Below are 26,477 nucleotides of genomic sequence, written 5' to 3' on the forward strand. Positions count from 1 at the left end.
TCCACCCCACATGGCCTCCCAAAGTGTTGGGATTACAGGCATGAGCCTCTGTGACTGGCTGATAGCTAATTTTTTGAGCAAGGAATGGTGCTAGGTGCTGTGACCTGTGTTCTCACAGAACGTAAGTAAAAAAGATAACTAATGACTTTAAAGCCATGTGGGTTGTAAGTGACAACAAAATACTACAGACAATAAATGCTCAAAGACTTCAGAATACTCTCTGCTGGAATAACTGAGATAGGCTCCACTGTGGAGGTGAGACTTGAGGGCTCCTTACCTGGTAATACAGAGAGCAGGAGGAACAGTCACCAGAGCTAGGGGGAAGAGACTATGCAAGAATGAGAAATGCAAAAGGCAAGTAAGAGGTGCAGTGGAACGGATATTGTAGGGAGAATGGCTAGCCTAAATGAGTACAGGAGATTGAATGATACGCTGAGAAGCAGACCACAGACTGAAGAATGTGAACCTTACCCTGCAGGCAATGGAGGGCTACTGATGATCTTGAGCACTAGCAGAATGATATAATAAACAATTTTGGGGGGAAGTAAGGGTTGAGTAAAGTATGAAAAGAAATATTTATATTAATGAAAAAAAAATACCTGAAATGGCTTATCTGATTTTCTAAAAGGGAAGAGAGTCTCTCTTTTATCTCCCCAAATCTTTCTTTTTCTTCCACTGAAACAGTCCCAATTCCATCAGGCCTGAAAAAAAATCAGAATCAATAATTTATATTGATTGAATATTTACTTTTATATATTTTATACATATATATTTAAAAATCCAAGGAAAAGTTCACTGTGTACATATTAATTGTGTTTACAGTGGAAATTTACTAGAAATATTTGCAGCCATTTGCTTTATATTTTGACCCAGAATGAATGGAATGGAATTATTCTCTTTTAGACAGCCTTCAAGGTAAAAGATTACAATAAGTATTTTCCAGATCTACCGAAAACAATGACTAGTCCTTGAAAATGGCAGTGAAAAGTGTTTTATAGTAGTACCAAACATTTGACCAACTAAGTGAAATCTCCTGAATGAAAATATTATTAAAAAATAATGAATGTAAGGTAAAATGTCTTAACTGGTTCTCTTCCAAATAATAATTCAGCTAACACAGAACTGGAGATTTAATTGTTGTAAGAAACATAGAAATTTTGGATACATGTAGTAGTTCACTGACCTCTTTTTGTTTGCTTAAATATATGGGCATATGAATAAAAATAAATGTTAGAATTAAAATATACAGGGAAGGAAGCAAGCTATGTTTCTTTTCAAGATTTTTGTGTTTAAATATTCCTGTGAAATCAATGTGAGTTTCATCAGAATTTTACAAAGTAGCTATGAAGACTGAAAAGAAATCTTATTTTACTAAGATTAGGATTAAAAACGTAAAATATATCAAATAACAGAAATTTAGAATTTATTCTGTATCAATTTAGGTATCCGGTTGTACGGCAATCATCTAAAATTTTGAACATATAAATCTTAACTGTCTTGTTAGTGCAGAGGGAAAAAAGTATGAATCTCATATTCACTTCAAAACCTGTTTATATATTTTAATAACAAAATAAACCTTTTGCACTTGATAATTAACAACAATCATTTCCTACCTTATTAGTTTATTTGTTCATTTATTTACTGAGACAGAGTTTTGCTCTTGTTGCCCAGGCTGCAGTGCAATGGCATGACCTCGGCTCACTGCAACCTCCGCCTCCTGGGTTCAAGCAATTCTTCTGCCTCAGCCTCTCGAGTAGCTGGGATTACAGGCACCTGCCACTATGCTTGGCTAATTTTTGTATTTTTAGTAGAGATGGGGTTTCACCATGTTGTTCAGGCTGGTCTGGAACTCCTGACCTCAAGTGATCTGCCCGCCTTGGCCTCGCAAAGCGCTGGGATTACAGGTGTGAGCCACCGTGCCCAGCTTAGCTTATTTCTGTAAAGATTATATTTTAATTCCCAAAGACTTGTGCATTTATCATTCCAATGTACTAATTTTAATGGTTATGTATAAAATAGGTAGAAACAGGAATTACTGAAAACAAAGAAAAATAAATGCTTAAAATAACTTTCCTAACAAGATTTTTATTTATTCCTTTATATATACATATAATCATATGTATGTGCGTGTATATATGTCTGATGCTTGTTAACTAGTCAATTAGGATGAAAGCAATTAATTTTAAACTTATACCTGAATTATACTGACATAATGACCTTTCAGTCAAATCAAAGTATCATTTAAGTACATGAATTTTTTTCCAATAGAGTACATAATTTTTACTTCAGAGACTCACATGCTGCTGGAATTTATGCTTTGAAAACATTTCTTACAATTTTTTATTCCTAAATAGGGAAACATTACTTAATTTCATATGCAGAATAACGTATCAACCACATTTATTCCATCTGAATGCATTTTGAATGTTAACTATGGAAAAAATAATGGCCAAATATTAATCTTTCAAGTATTTTTAGGAAGGAGGAAACGTCTAATGCATAAATTACAAAGCAGTGAACCATTAGCTAATCCTAATATTTTATATTTATTTAATAATGGATTTTTCACATATTACTTTAGAATCAATTCCCATTGAGCAAATATTAATACAAACACAAACTGTAACCTATGAATAATTATGCATTGACAATGATCACAAAAGCTCAACTGGGAAGTTCTATATAAATCATTAATTTGGGAATTTGGGTATTCAGACAAAAACTATACCTAAATTACATTATCATGTAGACAACAATAAAAACTCATACCATAAAGTTATGGGTGATTACTTCACTGAATATGCCTATACAAATTGATAAAAAGAGCAAATAACTTATCTTCATTATTCTGCTGATTTGACATAATCTTTTGGCTTAGCTACCTGGCAGATGCTATATGGTTAAATAGGAGTAAACTTTTCTATTTTGTTCCACTGTCAAATGAGATTGTCATCCACAGTGATAGTGTAAGTTGTCCTATCATATTAGATTTCACTGCGGCACACTGCCTGCTTGACAGAATGGAGCCAGGGGGTCAGGTGATGACAAGTGAGAAAGGTAAGTCAGGAGAAGCTCACTTGTGTCAACCTTTGCTAAGAAAAGAATGTTATATGGAGTGAAGGACCACCATTTTACTGAGTTTATCACTAAATTAGGTACAAATCTGACAGGCTAAATACCACATTTAGCAATTTGGACTTGCCTTTATTTACACATCCTTATTTTAGTATATATACAAGATTAACTACTGAATATTAGGCATATGAAGCAGCCTTCTATATCTAAATTATTGGTAATAAATGGTAACTTTGCAGTAGTCAACTCTAAAGGCAACAGTTCCTCCTACAATAATTCTTCCCGATAAGTGCAAATACTCTCCGTGTTATCAACATCTTGTCATTGTAATTATTAAAACAAACATAATGATGAGCACTTACAGAATTTTAAATATGTGTCTGGTATTTTGTACTGGCTATTTTATACACAGAATAACACATAAAGCTCACAACAATCCTGTCTTCTTTCCAAAAGAGAAGGCTGCTGAGGCTCAGGGTGGTTAGGTTAATTCCCCAAGGTCACACCGCTAGGAAATGCAGGAACCTGGACTTGAACCTAGGTCTCTTGCCCTCCAAAGACAATGCTCTTATCCTTACTCTCTTCCTGCTGTATTTTGATAGAAAATAATAAGGAGCAATAGAAACCCAATGAAACCATGAAAATTATATTTGAAAAGCAATAATGGAGTATTTTGAATACCCTTACTTACATTAGACATTTTCTATCTGACTTGTCTAAGGTGGAGACCTTAAAAACCAATGATATTTAAAATACAATGCTTACCATTGAATCAGCAAGTCAGTTAAAGAAGACTGTAAGAAAGGAAGTCCTAAACCTTGCTCTTTCATACATTCTAAAGTATGTTTTTACAAAAGCCTTGAGAGAAATTTAAACCAGTTATATTTTATGAATGTTTGTTTAGTAGACTCAGAGTATTTGAGATTTAAAAATTATCGTTTGTATAAGCTCAGTTTATAAATTCATTCCTGCTAGCACTACCTTCAAAACACACCCAGAACGTGACCTTCCCTCACCATATCCACCACTGATCCACTGATCCCAGCCACTATCAGCTTATCCCTGAGCACGCAGGCAGCCTCTTGGTCTTTCTCCTCCAGCGCTGTCTTTGTCAGAGAACTGGCCACACACTACTCTGAGCCTCTTCAAGCATCAGTCATTATGACAGGATTCCTTGACTCAAATCCTGTAATGGTGGCACACAAGGTAAAAGCCAAAGCCTTTATAATGATGTATGAGTCCCGCTTCCCACAATCTGACCTTATCTACCCCCTCACTTGCCCTGTTCCCCTCCACTGAAGCCATGCTGGCCTCCTAACTAGTCCTCAAACACAGGAAGCAAGCTCCAGGCTCAAGGCCTTTGCAAGTGCTGCTTGCTTCTGCCTGAGAGTGCTTTCTCTACGTGTACACAAAATCATATATGCACACATGCACACCTGGCTTGCTTGCTCACTTTCTTCTGGTCTCTACTTACATGACTCAGGATTAGTGAGGTTATCTCCAACCATCCTATTTGAAAGTGTATTTCCCATTCCCATAGACCTTTTTCTCAATATGTTTTACTGATGGCCACTGTACATATGGCTGCCATCTAACATGATGTATTTACCTATTTGGTTACTGTTTGCTTCCTCCATCTCTAGTGCTAGAACACCAGATGGCATATTGTTGATATTTAATGCATATATGCTGAGGAAATGAATGAGTAACATATGCAATATAAAAATATTACTTAAGATAAGAATTCATGAATTAGTAATATGACAAATTATTATTACTGCTTATTAGAATTAACAGGGTATAAATTATTTGGAACATTTTTATTTTTTATTTTATTTTTTATTTTTCAGATGGAGTCTCCCTCTGTCACCCAGGCTGCAGTGCAGTGGCGCAATTTCAGCTCACTGCAAACTCCACCTCCCGGGTTCAAGCGATTCTCCTGCCTCAGCCTCCCAAGTGGCTGGGATTACAGGTGCTGCACCACCACGCCTGGCTAATTTTGTATTTTTAGCAGAGATGAGGTTTCAAGTTGGCCAGGCTGGTCTCGAACTCCTGGCCTCAGGTGATCCACCCCCCCCCCCTCAGCCTCCCAAAGTGCTGGGATTACAGGCGAGAGCCACCACGCCCAGCTTGGAACATTTTTATTATATGATAGTTGGTAAAACAGAAAATTTTGTGAAAAGCAAACAGAAGCAGGAACTGTAGTTAAGTACACTTGGTAAAAAGATCTCTAATTAAAGCTAGTATGTATTCACACTTAGCAGAAAATCTTTGGTGTTTAATTCTACTTTAATTAATAATAAAATAATTTACTTTAATTCTTAAGAATAGAATTTTTCTCTTTAGATATAAATAAACATAATAATGCTGCTTTGACATTGATAAAGAGTCTGTCAAAATGTGGTTATTTAAAATTCGAACATAAAAGACAAATTTTCTCATTCGAATGTTAAGTGGGACTTTATGATGATAATTAAATATTAAAGTGGTTCTGATGACATGTAAGGGTAGTGTTATGTATCAATATTTAATATTCTCATTTTTTTTCTGGGGCCTGTAGTTATTGAAGTTACATGATTTCAATAAAAATACGGTGCTCTGTGAAAAAGGCTTAATATATGAGAAAATTATAAAATAGATACACTTCTTTTAATTACAGATAAAGTCAAAAAAGTTATGACATAAAACTTCTATCTGGTCTTAAACAATAAGCAAGTGAACACCAAGTGCAGTTGTGTGTTAATTCATTTCAAAGATTCTTAAAAAACAGAATTTGTACAACAGAACCTTCTGCCACTGAGGCCTGATCTTAACATCTGCCTGTGGGTCACACTCTGTTTTCAGAGAAGCCATCACACACATGTACATCCCCCTGCAAGCTGCATACACATGTGTGCACACAAACACAGACAACACTTTTCGAAAGGCAGATTCATCCAAAAAATAGTTGATAAGGCCTCTATATACATATTTTCTTAAATTTCTCCATGAGCTAAGCAATTTTGTAATTTGTGCTATTCATCAATCTGGCAGATTACTGCATTCTAAAACAAACGCAAAAACTCTTTTATATACATTGAACATCCCGTCATGATTATCATTTCCTCCTGTAACAAGTGTGACATGAGCTCTAAATTGAAAAAGATATTTTTAAAGGAAAAGTCAGGAATGAGAGGAGTAAACAGCATTACTCATCCTAATCCATTTTCTATTATTTCTGATGATTTCTGCGGTAAAACAAATGAAAAATTTAGTTTCCATAAAGGTAAAGAACAATTACACTATAAGGTAAGAAACATTTAAGAGAAAAAGGGTACAAAACTGGGCTGTAGAATCAGGCATTTGAGCAGAAGAGAAAATATCAATGAGGAAGTCTGCTTAAATATTCAGATCTGTGCAAACCTAGTGCTTTACTTCCCTTGTTTGAACAGTTTGTGTTCACACATTTTATAGTTCCCTTTTCTGGTATGATAAAAAATTTCAGGGGTTTGTAACACCAATAAAAACTAATTTTGACATGTTTAATATCCATTCCTTTGGAGTAAATTTGAGTAAAGATGAATTAATGGCTGCCAACATTTTCCAAAACACGTTGTAAGGAACAATGACCCTCAGGGATGCCCAAATAGTTTGTAAACAATGCAAATTACACAACTCTTTTGGAGGTTCACAGAACAATCACAGCATATGAAGGGGTCTGAGAAGCCTGATAGTAAAGAAATCTGTTTAACTTTGTATAACTAGCACTTTCAAAATTATTTAGTCATATCTGCCCACATTCCTCCTGAAAAATTCATTATTTAGTGCTGATGAGCATCCGTTCTATTACTTAATGAAAACTATACCATCTTCTAGAGTTATTTTTTCAATCACTTTTACCACCTGCACAGCTTTTAGATATGTGAGGGATAAATGTGTTTATAATCCCTAGGCTTTATAATCTCTAGGACTCTGCACATTGCCTGGTTTACAGTACTTAGCAAGCTTGTGGGTTGAATAAAGACACCAGGGTTAACACTGTATAGTGAAGTGTGGTTAAATTAGCGAGACATTAAATTACATTAAATGCTCCCCCACCCCATCTCCAACACATCAGGTAAGTTTGTCCTGGAAATCTGGTGGTTTGTTGTAAAATATTATTTCACAAGCAATGCATGGGCAAATGACAAAGTTCATGGTGCTTTTGAGTTTCTTATAGGCTTCTTTTCAACTGCCTCTGCTATGAGGAATGCATGACATCTTAGCTTCCTCTAGGGAAAGTGAGAAGGGCTGAGAGACACCTAGAGGGTGGTATTTCTGAATTGTCAATTCTGCCTGCAGCACAGCAGGTAAAAGTCACTTTGCACTTCGTGTATTTCCCACCAATATCCATTTGTGAACAGAATGGAAAGGAGAGGATGTCACAGCACGAGAATAAGAAATGATGAAAGATGATGATGAAGAAAACAATAATCCCTTCTTTTTTGTTTCCTAACCTATAATACCTCCTATTGTTTGAATCAAATGATGTATCACTTGGTCATATATTACACACTCAGTGTCCTTTTACTTCCCCTCTAATTTTAAATATCCAGAAGAAGAAACTAATTGTATTTATATGATCATTGAGATATAAGAAACAGATTTTCTATGAAAAAATATTTTAAAAGAAGAAATTCTGAAATATGTTCTTATCTTTTTGCAAACACTGCCCCCTTCCTTGTCTGGATTTTGCACTGCATTCTAATTTCCTTGGATGTTTATTTAAAAAAGAGCAGATATCACTATGGTGAAAGCAATCATCTGACTCTATGAAGATCTAAGATCTAAGATCGTATTACTTCGTTTTTGTGTTAGGGTGCTGGTGAATAGGCCAAGGACCTATTCACGTGCTTGCTAACTGGTCTCTCCTGGGACCAAACAAACAAATAAGAAAACTTTCTTGGACTAATTCAAACTGAAATCACTGCTGTACATAATTCTAGAATTCAAGAGAAAGAAATACCAAGAGCAATTTAAAATAAAAGTAAAGAGAATTAAGGTTGGTATAGAGGTTCTCTGATATAAAGATCACCCTCTGCCCTATAACTAATATTTTTTAAAAACAACATATATTGTAACTAAAGGACTTCATATATATGATACTATGAAAAGAGAAATTTGGAAAAATAAAGACCAAAATGAAAATTTCCTATAAATATGTCAACCAGAAATAACTGAAATATTAGTTTGTAATTATAATTTATTTCTCTAAATCTATAGACATATTATACATTCTGATTCATAATTTGATTGTTTTAATGAACTGCAAACTTTAAAAATATAATTTAAATATTCTAATTTATAATGAAATAATTATATTTCAATATATGGATGTGCCATAATTAATCCAATTATCCCTTATTTAGAAATGTAGGCATTTTTCCTCCATTTTTTGCTATCATAGATAGTGCTTCAATAATTAATCTTATACTACATATGTTTAACCCATATCCAAATGTTTTCTTAGGAAAAATTCCTAAAGGTATATTGCTAGGTTAAATGCATGATATTTTCAAGTATTCAATACATATTGCAAAGTTGGTTTTTTAGAAAGCACTTATCAGCTTACACTTTGGCCTGCAGTGCATGAAATTATTAATTTCCCTGCAACCTCACCAACTGTAGTCTTTATCATTTGTTATAATCATTTTCAATTTTATATACTAAAAAGGGGATCTGTTTTAATATACTAATTTCTATGATGGAAAATGATGCTATCTTGCTGGTTATGTAGGGCCTTTATCATGTGCCATAAAAATAACTGCAGTTGATTAATTTAAAAACATTTAATTTTAAACTTACTTAAGAAGGTCCATAATATATCACCTATAACATTTGTAAACAGATGGCCCAATGTCATTCACTTATTTACTCAATCAATATTTATGGACCACTTGGTCAGGTCATGGGACACAATGTAAGCACAACAGAAATGGTTTCTGCCCCAATACAGTTTATAGCAGGAAAATGCATACAAAATAAAAATTAGACAATAAGTACACAATTACATTTAAGAAGGACAAAAGTATAAAGATCTGATCTAGTTTGGAGTGTCAGAGAAGGATACAGTTTGGAAATGATATTTAACCTGAAATGTGATGAATGAGCAGCAGTCATTTAGGTGAAATCTGAAGCAGAAGGCAGTTTGAGGAGAGGCCCAGGATGTTCGCCATAGAGATGTCCAAGTAATTTTTTAAACGCAAATTTTTTCATGTGACTTCTGCTTGCAGTATGGTGGACTAACCTGATACTCCCCAAATCCTTATTCACTACAAAACACCTAAATACTGCATAAGCCACAACAATCATATGTTAAATGTTGTCCAGCTCTTACAAGAAAGTAAAATAATTCTCCCAAGGGTGGGAGAACAAAACAAATGAACCTGATGAAAGCAGAGAAGGGGCAAATATGAACAACATGGCTGCCTTGGTGGTAAATATCAATACCGAGAAAGCTTTACAGCTGCGTCCAAGGGAATGGATCACTGAGCCATAGACCTAATTTGAATGAGCTGCTAAGCCTGAGACACCTGCATAAAAATGGGACCCTAGAATGGGTTATAGTATCAGTGAAAGGATAGTGCACTCCCTAACATCAAGGAAAAACAAGAACAAGTCCTCTTTAGAGGGAAGCATTCAGAGCCCAGGACTTACAAAAATTCCCACAGATTAATCTTAAGTATAAATGATTATTACAAAAAAACGCTAGTTGCATTAAAAAAATAATAAACAAGTGACCATGGCAAAAATGTCAGCAGAAACAATAGAAAATTCAGTTATTTGAAAGATAATATGAAATAATTATAAAAGATCTAAGGAAACAAAAAATGGAATCAAACCAAGAAAGGAAAAAGAGATATTCAGAAGTAATCAAGCAGAGCTCAAAAAGAATCAAACAGAATAACAGAATTTCCAGGACTAAATAATTTGTTAATTGAAATTAATAAATCAGTAAGTGAGTGAAACAGTAGATGTCACAGCTGAAAAGAGAACTGAAGAAGTAGAGTAAGGGTTGGCAAACTATGGCCTTTCATCTGCTTTTGTCAATATAATTTTGTTGGGACAAGCCACACTAATTCATTTATATATTGTCCATGACTGCTTCTGCACAGCAATGGTAGAGTTGTATAGTTGTAACAGAGACTACATGGTCAAAAACAGTTACAAGATTTTGTATAGTTACAAGGCCCAAAATAGTTGTCATGTTTACTGTAGAGCCCTTCACAATATTAGCCAACTCCTCAACTGGAAGACAGAATTGAAAACATTACACAGGATGCAGCTGGAAAAATACGAAGATAGAATACACGTTAGAGACATTAAAAGATATAGAAGATAAAATGCCTAGTACACGAGTAACTGGAGTTTCAGATGAGAAGAAAAAGATTGTAGAAGAGACAATATTTAAAGAGATAATGCTATTCCAGAACCTCTGACAAATATAAATCTTTATATTCCAATCAGGGTAAATAAAAAGAAATGCACACCTATACAATATCATGGCAGGTAGATCAGAAATTCATATATGTCCCAATCACAATAAATTAAAAGAGATCCATACAAAGAAACCTTATAGTGTACTTACAAAACACAAAAGAACAAAACAATCTTTTTTTTAAAAAAGCATCCAGAGGAAAAAGAGGAATCATCCTCAAAAGACTAGCATTTGTACTGCCAAGAGCCTTTTTTGTTGTTTTGTTTTGTTTTTTAAGACGGAGTCTCGCTCTGTCACCAGGCTGGAGTATAGTGGCGCCATCTCGGTTCACTGCAACCTCCGCCTCTCAGGTTCCAGCGATTCTCCTGCCTCAGCCTCCTGAGTAGCTGGGATGACAGGTGCGCGGCACCATGCCTGGCTAATTTTTGTATTTTTTAGTAGAGATGGGGTTTCAACATATTGGCCAGGCTGGTTTCAAACTGCTGACCTGGTGATCCACCCGCCTCGGCCTCCCAAAGTGCTGGGATTAAAGGTATGAGCCACCTCACCTGGCCTGCCAAGAGCCTTCTTAATGGCAACAAAGAAAATCAGAAGAAAATGAATATCTTCAAAGTTCTAAGAGAAAATAACCATCAACCTAGCACTGAATACTTAGCAAAACTTTCTTTGAAAAATTAGGATGAAACAAAAGAAATTCCCAATAACAATTCACAGTGTATAGGAGTCCATTTATAGGAAAGTCCAAAGAACATTCTTCAGAAAAAAGGAAAATTGTTTCTAAATCTAAGCAAATACTGAGTACAAAATAATAAAAATAATATTAATTTACAAGCTTAGGGAAAAAAGGATATAACTAAAATACCACACAATTTAAGCATGTAAGCCAGAAAGGGGATGACTGGAGGGTAATATTCTAAGGACTCTGAACTACCTAGGAGGAGAAATTTGCTGATTAGCATAAGACTTTAAAACTTCAGCAACATGCCTGGGAAATCTCAAATGTAATTGTTGGAAAATATAAACTGTTAAGAGAAAAAAAAGAATTAAAGAAAATAACTTCGATGAAACAAAAAGTAGACCAATAAAAAGGAAACAAAAAGTTTATAGAACATAAGCCAAAAAAGAAAGCCTAAAATAAAATGGTAGAAATGGATTTACTTTTATTAATATGTGATTTACTTTTATCAATTACATGATAAAGGTAAATGGACCAAACTAATTAAGACAGAAATTGTCGTATTGAAAAATTAAATCAAAATCTAGTTTGCTATTAAGTCTCAGGACACAAAATCAATGTGCAAAAATCACAAGCATTCTTATACACCAGTAACAGAAAAACAGAAAGCCAAATCATGAGTGAACTCCCATTCACAATTGCTTCAAAGAGAATAAAATACCTAGGAATCCAACTTACAAGGGACATGAAAGACCTCTTCAGGGAGAACTACAAACCACTGCTCAATGAAATAAAAGAGGATACAAACAAATGGAAGAACATTCCATGCTCATGAGTAGGAAGAATCAATATCATGAAAATGGCCATAATGCCCAAGGTAATTTATAGATTCAATGCCATCCCCATCAAGCTACCAATGACTTTCTTCACAGAATTGGAAAAAACTAAAGTTCATATGGAACCAAAAAAAAGAGCCTGCATTGCCAAGACAATCCTGAGCCAAAACAACAAAGCTGGAGGCATCACGCTACCTGACTTCAAACTATGCTACAAGGCTACAGTAACCAAAACAGCATGGTACTGGTACCAAAACAGAGATATAGACCAATGGAACAGAATAGAGCCCTCAGAAATAACAACACACATCTACAAGCATCTGATCTTTGACAAACCTGACAAAAGCAAGAAATGGGGAAAGGATTCCCTATTTAATACATGGTGCTGGGAAAACTGGCTAGCCATATATAGAAAGCTGAAACTGGATCCCTTCCTTACACCTTATACAAAAATTAATTCAAGATGGATTAAAGATTTAAATGTTAGACCTAAAACCATAAAAACCCTAGAAGAAAACCTAGGCAATACCATTCAGGACATAGGCATGGGCAAGGACTTCATGTCTAAAACACCAAAAGCAATGGCAACAAAAGCCAAAATTGACTAATGGGATCTAATTAAACTAAAGAGCTTCTGCACAGCAAAAGAAACTACCATCAGACTGAACAGGCAACCTACAAAATGGGAGAACATTTTTGCAATCTACTCATCTGACTAAAGGCTAATATCCAGAATCTACAATGAACTCCAACAAATTTACAAGAAAAAAAGAAAAAAAACCCATCAAAAAGTGGGTGAAGGATATGAACAGACACTTCTCAAAAGAAGACATTTATGCAGACAAAAGACACATGAAAAAATGCTCATTATCACTGGCCATCAGAGAAATGCAAATCAAAATCACAATGAGATACCATCTCACACCAGTTAGAATGGCAGTCATTAAAAAGTCAGGAAACAACAGGTGCTGGAGAGGATGTGGAGAAATAGGAACACTTTTACACTGCTGGTGGGACTGTAAACTAGTTCAACCATTGTGGAAGTCAGTGTGGCAATTCCTCAGGGATCTAGAACTAGAAATACCATTTGACCCAGCCATCCCATTACTGGGTATATACCCAAAGGATTATAAATCATGCTGCTATAAAGACACATGCACACGTATGTTTACTGTGGCACTATTCACAATAGCAAAGACTTGGAACCAAGCCAAATGTTCAACAATGTAGATTGGATTAAGAAAATGTGGCACATATACACCATGGAATACTATGCAGCCATACAAAAGGATATGTCCTTTGTAGGGACATGGATGAAGCTGGAAGCCATCATTCTCAGCAAACTATCCCAAGGACAAAAAACCAAACACCACATGTTCTCACTCATAGGTGGGAATTGAACAATGAGAACACATGGACACAGGAAAGGGAACATCACACACTGGGGCCTGTTGTGGGGTGGGGGGAGGGGGGAGGGGTAGCATTAGGAGATATACCTAATGTTAAATGACAAGTTAATGGGTACAGCACACCAACATGGCACATGTATATATATGTAACAAACCTGCACGTTGTGCATATGTACCCTAAAACTTAAAGTATAATAGAAAAAAAAAAGAAAAAAACATCTAGTTTGCTACTTATAAAACACTAAAGTAAAAGAATATAGCAAGGCTAACCATGTGGACAAACATATATCAGACAAACAACTCATCAAAAGAAAGTTACATTAATAATCACCTACATATCATGTAAAAATCATTATTAGTTATGATGAACATCACCAAATGATGATAATAATGTCCATCTACCAGGAATATCTAACCATCTTAAGCTTGAATACAGGACAACCTTGGGCCAGGCACAGTGGCTCATACCTGTCACCCCAGCAATTTGGGAGGTCAAGGAGGAAGATCACTTGAGCCCAGGAGTTTGAGACCAAGCTGGGTGACAGAATGAGATCTTGTCCCAACAAAAAGCAACCCCCCAAAAACCAGCTTCAAAATATACAAAGCAAAAATTTACAGAAATAGAAAGCAAAAACCACCATGACAGTGGTAGATCACCACTCACTTTGGTCATAACCCCACAGATCAAACAGGCAACAATTAGTAAAACTTTAGAAGATCTTAACCACACAAATCCTGTTTGCACTGCCTAAAGAATACATACATTTTTTTCAAGTGACAGAAAACATTTATAATGTTTGACACATATTTGGCCACAAAGGAAATCTCAACAAGTGATAAAGAATTCGTATCATACAGATCACATTCTCTGAACACAAAGGAATTAGGTAAGAAATCAGTTCTCAAGAAAATAACCAAAAAGCTTCATATTCTTAGATTTTTTTTTTTTTGAGATGGGTCTCGCTCTGTTGCCCAGGCTGGAGTGTAGTGGCATGATCTCGGCTCACTGCAAGCTCCACCTCCCGGGTTCAAGCCATTCTCCTGCCTCAACCTCCCAGGATATTTTAAAACGTACTTATAAATAACCTTGTGTCAATAAATTATGAAAAGTTAAAATTACCTAGAATGAATTTTAATTAAATAGTACATAAGACATTTCCATATGTACTAAAAACAGAATTTAGTGGGGGAAGTTACAGCCCTAAACTCTTAGAAAAGAAGAAAAGCTGACAAGTAGTGAGTTACACATCTAACACAAGAAGTTAGGAAAGATGACATAACCTCACTAAGGAGGGTGGGAGAAAAAGTTGCTTTCCTATTGATCTTTGGAAAACAGTGTTTCGACTGGAAACTGAAAGGCTCTGTAGACAAGTACTATAGCCTAGTTGGTGAATTCCAAAACTGCTTTGCATGAAGTTCAGGGGTTGAACAATTTTGTAAATGGATGGTGGAAGTAAGATTTCTCACTGTTGAAAAGATAAGTTAAAGATAAGGAAGACATTTATGCAGCCAGAAAACACATGAAGAAATGCTCATTATCACTGGCCATCAGAGAAATGCAAATCAAAACCACAGTGAGATACCATCTCACACCAGTTAGAATGGCCAACATTAAAAAATCAGGAAACAACAGGTGCTGGAGAGGATGTGGAGAAATAGGAACACTTTTACACTGTTGGTGGGACTGTAAACTAGTTCAACCATTGTGGAAGTCAGTGTGGCAATTCCTCAGGGATCTCGAACTAGAAATACCATTTGACCCAGCCATCCCATTACTGGGTATATACCCAAAGGACTATAAATCATGCTGCTATAAAGACACATGCACACGTATGTTTATTGCGGCACTATTCACAATAGCAAAGAGTTGGAACCAACCCAAATGTCCAACAACGATAGACTGGATTAAGAAAATGTGGCACATATACACCATGGAATACTATGCAGCCATAAAAAATGATGAGTTCGTGTCCTTTGTAGGGACATGGATGAAACTGGAAAACATCATTCTCAGTAAACTATCGCAAGGACAAAAAACCAAACACCACATGTTCTCTCTCATAGGTGGGAATTGAACAATGAGAACTCATGGACACAGGAAGGGGAACATCACACTCTGGGGACTGTTGGGGGGTGGGGGGAGGGGGGAGGGACAGCATTAGGAGATACACCTAATGCTAAATGACGAGTTAATGGGTGCAGGAAATCAACATGGCACATGGATACATATGTAACAAACCTGCACATTGTGCACATGTACCCTAAAACCCTAAAGTATAATAAAAAAAAAAAAAAGAAGCCCAGCCAGCACAAGAAAAAAAAAAAAAAAAAAAAAAGATAAGGAAGAAAAGCATGCTGAAATGAATGTTGATGTCCTAGATTCCAGTTGGAGACGTCAGTATGAACTCATGGTTTAGTTTACATCATATATCACCTAGCTCTGTCCAACTGAGAGGGCCTGGAAACTATGATTTTTCCAGCAGAAATAAACACGTGTCACCTAGATCTTGGTTTCTAAATACCATTCTCTTAAAAACAAACAAACGAACAACAACAACAATAACAAAACCAGAGCTCCTTGGAGAACTGATTAATTCTTGGGCTAGGTAGGGAAAATAAAAGATGAGCTTGCAGCATGTCAGATTGCCAGAAACTAAGAAAGTGCTCAAAAACCAAACGAGTGGGGCATATCAAAGGGAGCCAGTATAAAAGAGCTTTCAATAGCTACAGCAGGAACAATCTGAGCAACAAAGTAATTTAGATATTATTAGATTGTAACCCAAGGTATAAAGCAACTGCACATCAATCTATACAGATATAAACAAATGGTTAAATAAATAAATTGCAAAGAAGAGACATATACTCCTTACAGAATTCTGAATAACATATGCAGATAGTTCTCCTTCTAGGAGTTGGGATTTATTTCCTGTCTCCTGTTCAGTGTTTATTGGACTTAGCTATTTTCTTCAAAATAGAGTATGAAAAAAATAAAAATGACATCTTTACAGTAGAGAAATGTGACAAATACTACCAGGATGTCACGTGGATATTATGTGCTCCCTGATAGAATGTGATGAGAAGGGTATTTCATCTCTTTACAAAAACTCATAATCTCAGGCTAATCATGAAAATGTCAGACAAACCCAAATTGAGGGACATTTGATAAAACACTTGACTAGTACTCCTCAAAACTGTCAAGGTCACGAAAAACAAACAAACAAAAAACCCTAAAAAACTTTTACAATCATGACAATTAAGTGAAACTTGGTATCCTGAATTGAATCTTGGAGCAGAAAAAAGGACATTAATTTAAAAAACTGGTGAAATCTGAATAAGGACTGGTGTTCAGTTAATACTAGTGTGCCAATGTTGATTTCTTAGTTTTGACAAGTGTATGACAATAACATTAAGGGAAACGGAAATATGAAAACTATGCACTCTTTTAGTAACTTTTCTGTAATCTAAAATTATTGTAAAATAAAAAGTATACCTAAAAAAGAAACAATAGAGTTCAACAAAGCCAAAAGTTGCTCCTTTGAAAAGACCAATAAACTTGATGGATTAAGAGAAAAAAAGAGAGAGAAAAAATGAACAGTATTAGACTGAGGAAGAGAGGAATTGTAGATCGAGCAAAAATACAAAGAAAACAACTTGAGTAACTTAATATCAATACATTTAATAACTTAAATGAAATCTGCCATTTCCCAGAAAATCATAACTTGCCCAAACTGACTCAAGAATAAATAGAAAGCCTGAGAATTTTTGTAGCTACAACATAAACTACAACAGTTAAAAATCTTTCCACAAATAAATCCCCAAGCCCATACGGTTTAAAACAGGGGTCCCCAACACCCGGGCTGTGGACTGGTACCAATCCATGGCCTGTTTGGAACTGGGCCACACAGCAGGAGGTGAGCGGCAGGCAAGCGAGTACTGCCTGACTTCCACCTCCTGTCACACCAGTGTCCGCATTAGATTCTCGCAGGAACCTGAACCCTATCGTGAACTGTGCATACAAGTTATGTGCTGCTTATGAGAATCTAAGTAATGCCTGATGATCTGAGGTGGAATAGTTTCATCCCCAAACCATCCCCCATCCTACCGCTCCACCCCATCCGTGGAAAAATTGTCTTCTATGAAACCGGTCGCTGGTGCCAAAAAGGTTGAGGACCACTGGTTTAAAAGATGAGATACTGCTAAACTACAAAAAGCCATTCAAGTCTTATACAGAGCAAGTGGGAAAGCTCCCCAGTTCATTTTATGTGGCTACAATAACCTAGACACCCAATCCTGATAAAACTAGTGTGAGAAAGTAAAATAACAAGCCAATTTTGTACATCAACATAGATCTACAAATATCAAACTGGAATGGCAATGGTAGTGGTAAATAACACCTATGTACATATAGAGCTTTCTTTGATTGTTTCTACATACAGCATTACATACTGTTTTTGAAAAACTGATTGTGTTAAAAATGATAAGAAGATCCAACTCAAGATGCAAAAACTTTGTCCCATACCTAACTATTGACGAGAAGAAGGCTCTAAAGGTATGAAGTTTAAGAAAAGCTATGTCAAGGTGTAACCCTTGTTTCTGTTCATGGTTAACGTGATATAGTCTAACATATACTAAAAAATTTCCTTTGCCTTGTCTCTTCCTCAGACCTTCCGTAGGCTGTTTAATATCTCACAAAGATCCAGGAGTTGCGCAGTTTGAGTGGAAGGTGTGGAAGGAAGACAGAGGAAATTAATCAGGTGATCTTAGCAACTATTTCCCAAATTGCAGTCTGTCTACACACTTATCCTGGATGACGGGGTTCTAGGCTCCTGCTTTTCGCTGTCTTTGCCACTCCCCTCTGGGGCCCACAGTGTTTTCCAGCAACATGGGGGTGGTAGGCGGGGAGGTCCCAGAACTTCAGCACAGCTTTTCCCCATGACCACGGATAGGAGATGAGGTGAGGCACTGACTCAGTGCTCTTCCAGTCTCATCCTCCTGATTGAAACCTGTTTGTGGTATGTTGTCATAACAAAATTCACCTGAGTACTGCAGTGTTTCACAGAACAATCCCCAAAAGCTCATTTAACTAATACACTGCATAAAAAAATTACTACATGCTATTTAAGCAATATTTCATCGTTTACAAAGTACTTATAGAATTTTATTTGACCTATTTAGGAACCATATTGAGTAGGAAGCATTCATGTTATTACTCACAAGGTACACATGGAGAAACTGAGGCTCAGATAGATTAAAACCATTTGCTCAAAGTTGAGTAGTTCATCAGTAGAAGAGCCAGAACAGGAACACAGATGTTCTGATTCCTCACTCAGAGATATTTCCAACACACCAAGTCTTTCCCTTCCCCTTTTCTTTTTCTCTGGTTTTGTCTGTTTTGTTTTGAAAGGCACAATTATCTTGCTTCAGTATTGAACTTGAGGTTGGGTGAGTATAGATATTGCTAGGAAAGTCTGCTTAAGGTAGATTTAGGGTTGTTCTACAGTTTTTGATAAAATAAAAAAAAATCCTCCAGTAATATTTGAAATATACTCCCCAATACCCATCCCTTCTGCCTTTGCACATTTAGCACATGGCATAAAACCTGTCAGATCAGGTACATTACCTAAGGATAACCTTGCTTATGACCTTTCATCTGGTTGCTCACCTGCCCCAAAAGTGAGTCTCTCATTTATAACGTGTGTGTCATTTATACTTAATTTCTATATAGTCACATATCTAAGACTCGAATTAAGTGAACACTTTTGATGATCCTATGTGATGCAATTATCTACGTTTTTCCCAAAAAATGCACACTGTCTCTAAAATTACAGATTGGAAGTTTGAGGCATAATTTCTGAAGTGACAGTCAAGGGGAAGTGTTAGCACCTGTGAAGACAGAGGTATTATGATATGATGATTTGACTGATGCCCATTAAGGTTACTTAACAACTTTGTGATATAATCTGGAATCCATAGAAAATGGAGATTATTTTACATATAAAACTACCGTCATATTGTACTCTTGTGCCCTGTACTTGAAAGCAAGCACATCTGAGCTGGCCTTTGTCAGGCATGCAGCAGCTCTAAGACGGCCCTACAAAACTGTAGAGGAGTCAGTGAATACACTGTATGCCTTACATTAAACTGGGACATAAAAGCCATTTTGTGTTGCTGCTTCAGTTTCTCCACCCTCAGCCTGACTTACAAAACCAAGATGTGTAACCACACATATCAACCTAGAACTTTGCCCTATGAAGCATTGTCTCTGAAAGCCTCTTTTCTCCTTCCTGTCAGTCCTCAGCGGCACTATGGCTGAATGAGTGGTTGTGTTATTCAGAGATGTGTGTGGCTATCATCCTGCATGAGTGGGTCTGTTTCTGTCCTTGACTCACTTTTTCTTTCTTCCTTTATTTTTCTCTCTCTTCCTCAGTCTTAGTACCAGCCAGACCTTTTCTGTTTAACTCTATTCTTTTATTTCTGAAACACTCAGAGTGCTATTCAGAGATGTATCTGTACAGAAAGAACACACCTAGAGAGCTCAACACTGTGCAATAGGATGTGCTCCCTGAAAAATTTCAAATCCAGACAGCACTGTTGTCCTTCACTTCAGTCAATAACAAAAGGAAATCTTTTCTCCTTTTGAATTTATGACAGAGGTAGTTCAGGTAATGAGCAAAACGACTCTCTGAATATGTGTCTTGACAGATGTAAAAATGATCATAAAATAAGACTAAGACTACAGCAAACACTGTAGAAAAATCAGACTTGACATTGACAGTATTTTTAAACAAAAGTCTGTATAAATATCAGATGTCACAGACATAAGAGAAGCACATTCTCACAAGGGGAAGTTGCCAAAACCTGAATATTCCATTAACAAAGAAATTAGGAATATAATTACATATACATTGAAATATTTCTACTTAGCATGAGGTACAGTCCTAACTACATATTTTTTTACTTTTTTCTTCATCTCACAATTTACATCCTCTTGGGTTAAATGGCAAAGGAAAATATATTAGAATAGTAGGAGTAATCAATACTGATAGTATTTTATAATTATGTAGTACCTTCACATTAGTATTTGCCCCTTTTATGTATGATAACTCAGTTTCAGAAAGGTTAAGTGATTTGTTGAACATGGGTCAGTTTGCAAATTTCAGAGCCGGGATTCAAGTGAAGATGTTTTGCCTCTTTCTGGTCTTTCACTGTGGCAGCATAGTATTTCTGAATGACATCTGTTGGACTGGAAACGTCACAGGAAACGTCATAACTTTCAGCTTATCTTGGATTATTTCTATTCTAAATTGAGGATCAAATTTCCCTCAACTCTATATTTCTTCCTTTCTTCTTCTTAAGCTATATGACACCTCAATGCTGAATCAGAGACTGATTCAAATTTCGATTCTAAAACACTACCAGAGATACCTGAATGTGTACACAGTTTAAACTTTGGGAAAGTGGATTTCATGTGCAATATTAAAGATAATATATGCATGAACATATAAACATACCTTGAATTACACATTACAGAGTATCATTATAAAGAAAACAATAGTTTTACAGAATAAAAGTAACTATGGCAACCAGGAGAGTCAAATCAGGCTGCCTCCCAGGCAGCAGCAGTAGCTCCTTGTTGCCTCAGTAACTTTCCATTACAATGTGTCTCAAACACATATATTTTGGGGGCACATTAGCTGAATTTCCCACTTTAGGTTCCCAATTTAATTTTACCTTTCTGTGTGGATGAATAAAATATTCTGATTATACAATTTGCTTTGGGTTTGTCTGTTTCACTGAAACCTTCTCATCCTCTTGCATTTTAGAGGTCTGCCTAGTTCTGGAATGTCTATTTTTTGATATCCCCTAGTCAGAAGGAATTGAGACAGAGTCAGGAGACAAGAGACAGTTTTAGTGAAACAGCTCCTATCAACAGTTAGCCACCCTGACTGAACCCTGTACCCCCACATTTTCTAAGTGCAGAGGGTTGAGTGTGAGACAGTGGGAAAAAAACTACTAAAATCAGCAACATCCTCCTAATTTCAAATCAAGGCTGGGCTCCAAAATAAAGTGAAAACCTGAATAGACTGTGAGACAAGGATCAATCTTATTTTATTGTAGGCTGAGAAATGCCAGCACTGGGGACTTCAACAGGTATTTATTGTGTACCTACAAAATGCAACACACTGTTTTAGGTATGTGGAGGATAATAGGCGAGTAAGAACTGATTTTTGCCTTTAAAATATGATCTAGTGGAACAGAAGCAGGTGTGTGTCTGTGTGTGTGTGTGTGCATGTACACACATCTAGCATGTAAGTATATATGACAAAGGTAATGAGATAAGTACAGATAAAAAGTTCTTAATGTCTGAATGAGTTAATTGAAGTCTTCTAAGATGGGTTTTGTGATATTTGACTTTTTAAAACTGGAAAAAAGAAAAACATGGAGAATAAACAGATTTTTTGCGGTAAAATTTTGTGGAGATAAGAATGGGTAGATGGAAGAGGATGGTAATGGGAAAATGTTGATGCTATCACTTGGAATCTATTTTTAATTTAATAATCAAAAATCACTTAAGCTTTTTGAAAGAGTGTGGTAAAAGTTATTCTATAATTTTTTTTGACTGATTGGTAGAATACTACAGAAAGAAAAAGGTAGTAGAGAGGTAAATTCAGATACATAGGCCAGAAAAAAATGAAGGCCAGAATTAGGATAAACAATGGAAATGTAAAAAAGAGAATGTTAAGGGGCACTATGGGAAGAGAATATTGATGTTCACAAATTGGGGATAGGAGGGAAAAGAAAAAGATGAATAAAAAGTTAATCGGCCATTAATGGAAGAGACATTAACACAAATAATGAAGTCATTCATTCATTCATCAAATATGTATTGAGCAAGATTAAGAGAAGGGGAGTGATATGGACAGATTTTTATTTTTTTTTTGATTTTTATTATTATTTTTTAAGACAGAGCCTGTTCTGTTACCTAGGCTGGAGTGCAGTGGCATGATCTTGGCTGACTGCAACCTCTGCCTCCCGGGTTCAAGCGATTCTTTTACCTCAGCCTCCTGAGTAGCTGGGATTACAGACATGCACCACCACGCCCAGCTAATTTTTATATTTTTTAATAGAGATGGGGTTTCACTCAGTTGGCCAGGCTGGTCTCGAACTCCTGGCCTCAGGTGATCCACCCTCCTCGGCCTCTCAAAGTGCTAAGATTACAGGTGTAAGCCACCACATGTGGCATGATATGGACAGATTTTTAAGCCCAGAAATAGATAGCTGTGGAGGCCAACATTAGGGAATTTTTTTGGCATCTTGGTAAAACAAGAGTACTTGTTCCTAAAGTGTGGATTAGGGAAGCGGCTGAGAAGAGACTCTACATAAACCCCATTTTTTATCTTGTTTTATCAGTGAAAATTAATTCCACAGAGGAAAAGCAATGATCATTAGTTACACATAGACCTATCAACACATCCTACCCAGGCACATGTATGCATTACAATAGGAATCATAGGGATACTTAAGGCTGTTCAGACCTACTACTAGGTGGTATATAAGAATTAAAAGGCAGTTTCTAATCTCGTATTTTTTCTCTCTCTCTCTTTCGAGTGGCTTTACCAGCAAAAAGAAACATAAAGTGTAGCCCACCTAAATCAACAGCATATTGATGCACACTTTTTTCTCTGTCGTTTTTTTTTCCTTGTAAGAAGTGTTTGCTATTTAAAATCTGTTACTAGGTGATAATGGCAAAGCACATTTTTCTCTCTTTTCCATAGTCAACCCCATACATTTCACTTTGTATTTGCAAGTAAAAATACCTGTTGCCGTGCACATGAGAGGCACAGAATGCAAAGCTGTAATGGAGCAGGGTAGGGTCAATGACAGCACCATTTTCTGAATGTTCCATCAGTTCTGCAAGGTAGCAGAGATGTCTGTGACAGCCTCTCACACCATAACGGGCACAGTACTCATCTAACACAAAGACTTGGCCAGGGCTAAACCATCCCTGCAAAATAAAAAAAGAATAGATATACATGTTTTTTCTTTCTATACTATGATTTGCTTTCCTGAACACACTTTTAGGCCTTATAAGCAGAAGCTGCATGAAATATCTTGACATTTATTTTATTAGTGGTATGTTTCATGAAGAGCTAATGTCATCAATTTTGAAACTGATTTGGGACACTGGCAACCTAATGCTATTCTGTTTTTACTGTCACAGCAAGGCATGGGTAACTTGTGCTTCTCCACTGTCATTCAAAATTAGTCAAATTTATTCATAGGATCTAAATTATCACACACAAAGAGTGTTACTCCAAAAATCTCAGTCTCTTTACGAATCAATTAAAAAAAGAAAGATGACATTACAGATGAAATTTCCTGCTCAGGAAAAGTTTTATAAAGTGAACTAAAAGAAAATGTCATTAAGTTTAGCAGCGGTATACATGTACTATTTGGGAACTTAAATATCTGGGATATTTTTCTCATTCTGTTTGTCTTCCTATGAACAATATAACAGAGTTAATGCTTTATATTAGCAGTTTCTGTTCCTCCTGAAATGAGATGTTAGAATGTATGTGTGTGCATGCATGCCACCTGAACACAGCAGGCAGTTTATGTGGCTAAACCTGGAAGACAGGGTCAGGTGGAGCTGGCTTATAAAATATCTTGATGAATTATATGGATTTATAAGATAGTAAAAGAAAAGAAGGGAGTATAGAGAGTTTTAAAAGGGGGCAGGGTAATCATGTAAGAGAAATAAAAGAATAATGAGAAAAAGGTGAGAAGGCAATAAAGGAAAGGAGGAAGAAAAGAAAAGGAGTAAGAGAAGAACCATTAGGTGTGGTATTTATATGGTTTCCATGCTGCAGATAAATAAGCTAAAGCTCAGGGATGTTAGGTGAATCGTCCAAGACCACATTGCAAACCAGTTGTTGAGCCATGATTTATATTCACAGTCATCTGCCTCCAAAACACTTTCTAAGCAAATCAACTCACTCCCCTCTAGGTGCAGTGGAAGACCTTGTAGCATTCTCCTCTGACTCCATATTACACTGGGGGTCATCAACAAAATCAAAACAGCTTTTGATAATTGAATAACATCTTTGAGTGGAATCCAAGAGGACACTATCCCTTATTGATGTTCACTCTATGTGTTTGTCCATGAAAAGATAGAATAGGATTTTGAGATGATATGTTTTACTCTCCACGTGATTGTAAAGTTTGAGTTGGATCAGGTTTAAATTATACTTAATAAACAATCTATAAATGAATTCATGAACTGTTAGTGTCAGCGTGGCAATAAGTTGTTTCACTTCTTCCTCTCTGAAGTATCTCCAATGGTGGAGGGGGGCATTTTATCTGAAATCTTAAACAGAATGTAACTTTATTGCATGAAGTTTCAGGTTGAGCATCCCAAATCCAAAAGTCCCAGATCTGGAAAGCTCCAAAATCCAAAATATTTGAGCATCTGCATGATGCTTTTAAATCAAGTTTAGCCCAAAGCTGCCTCCTTACATATTTTAAGTTCAGCCTAATGGTTTCTCTATACATCGTGAATTATAAGCTAAATGAAATACACTGTAGTCTACTATTGTGCCAACAACTGAGTTTGGGCCAATCAAAGGTGGCCAACTGTTCAAACTGTGTTCAAATAAGGCAAATGCTGAGCTGTAACCAATCTGGCTGTTTCTGTACCTTACTTCTGTTTTCTGTATGTCACTTTCCTTTTTTCTGTCTATAAAGCTTTTTCCACCACGTGGCTGCGCCGGAGTCTCCAAGCCTACTCTGGCTTGGGAGGCTGCCTGATTCATGAATTCTTCTTTGCCCAATTAAACTCTGTTAAACTTAATTAGGCTAAGGTTTTTCTTTTAACAAAGCTCAAAGGAAATTGATTTTGGATTTTTGGATTAAGGATGTTCACCTTGTACATATAATGCAAATATTCCAAAATCTGAAGAAAATTCAATATTTGAAACACTTCTGGTCCCAAGCATTTTGGATAAGGGATATTCAACCTGTACTATGTTCAGTGTCCAAGAGATTAAAATGTGATAGAAATAGGCATTTTCTGGCTGCAAAAATTTCAGATGAATTGCTATTGACAATGTAAATGCTTGGAAAAACACATAATTTTTAGGTTATAAAGTTTAGTCCCCATATTCTGAGGTGTCAAACATTCCTTTTAAATAAATTATACTTCATATCCCAAATTTTGGCTACAATTTCAACACATACCAGGAAACAGTTTACTCAATTTAATTCACTCTTTTCCTTTTGTCAAGGAATTCAAGTTATACTTTGGTTGGCTAGATGAAATTAAAACTTTCCTTTGTTATGTATAGCTCCTGTCATATTGTTAATTCCACTCTTTCTTTCCCCTGCCACTTAGGTTGTCCTTCTAAGAACAAAAGAGAGAAATGTGAGGTGTCAACATCTGGGGAACAGAACTTCAACCTTAAAATCTCTGTACGTCCTATAACAGAGGTTTTAAAAAATCTTTATTTAAAGCCTTCTATTTTCACTGAGCCTTCCTTAAAGGGACTGATAAACCACAGTTTAGCATCTATTTGAGTCTATTCTCCTGTCTATTGAGTGGCACAGCAGTGGTCTTCAAGTGTATAATTTTCAAATTGGGAAGCAATCGATTGGAATCCTTTATCCCTCACTCCAACTACCATTATTAAATGAGTCAGGAATAAAATGCTGGTTTATAACAAGTATTTCTCACTTTCTAAAATCTTTTATTCCAACTTATAGGGGACTAGATAGATAGACTTGTACTCACCAAGCAAGAATAGGAATCATTCAGTCTGTGATCCAAAGTCTGCCTCTGGAGTATTCTAAAAAGGAAGGCATGATCAAGCTTGCAGGGGTTTGCAGAAATAAACTCATCCATGCCATGTTTCTGAAAACGATCTGCATCTGTAAATTCAGGAAAGCATGTACAGTATATTTACTTTTCAGGCTTAATGATGGACAGATACAGGTTGTGAAGAACACAAAATGCATGACTCAAACAGAAG

General features: G+C 36.1%; 1 protein-coding gene across 10 annotated transcripts in view; it reads right to left on the reverse strand.

Annotated features, from left to right (window-relative positions):
• Positions 1 to 26,477, reverse strand: part of CADPS2 (calcium dependent secretion activator 2) — a 564,312-nt gene that overhangs the window by 133,226 nt on the left and 404,609 nt on the right. For all 10 annotated transcript variants that reach the window (XM_030826808.1, XM_030826805.1, XM_030826801.1 and 7 more), the window contains 3 exons: positions 26,240 to 26,376; positions 23,271 to 23,458; positions 600 to 701 (listed from right to left, as the gene is read on the reverse strand). In XM_030826808.1, coding sequence (XP_030682668.1) covers positions 600 to 701; positions 23,271 to 23,458; positions 26,240 to 26,376 — 427 coding nt within the window. The remainder of the gene's footprint in view (positions 1 to 599; positions 702 to 23,270; positions 23,459 to 26,239; positions 26,377 to 26,477) is intronic.

This window comes from Nomascus leucogenys, chromosome 13 (genome assembly GCF_006542625.1).
Source record: "Nomascus leucogenys isolate Asia chromosome 13, Asia_NLE_v1, whole genome shotgun sequence".
Taxonomy (NCBI): Eukaryota; Metazoa; Chordata; class Mammalia; order Primates; family Hylobatidae; genus Nomascus; species Nomascus leucogenys.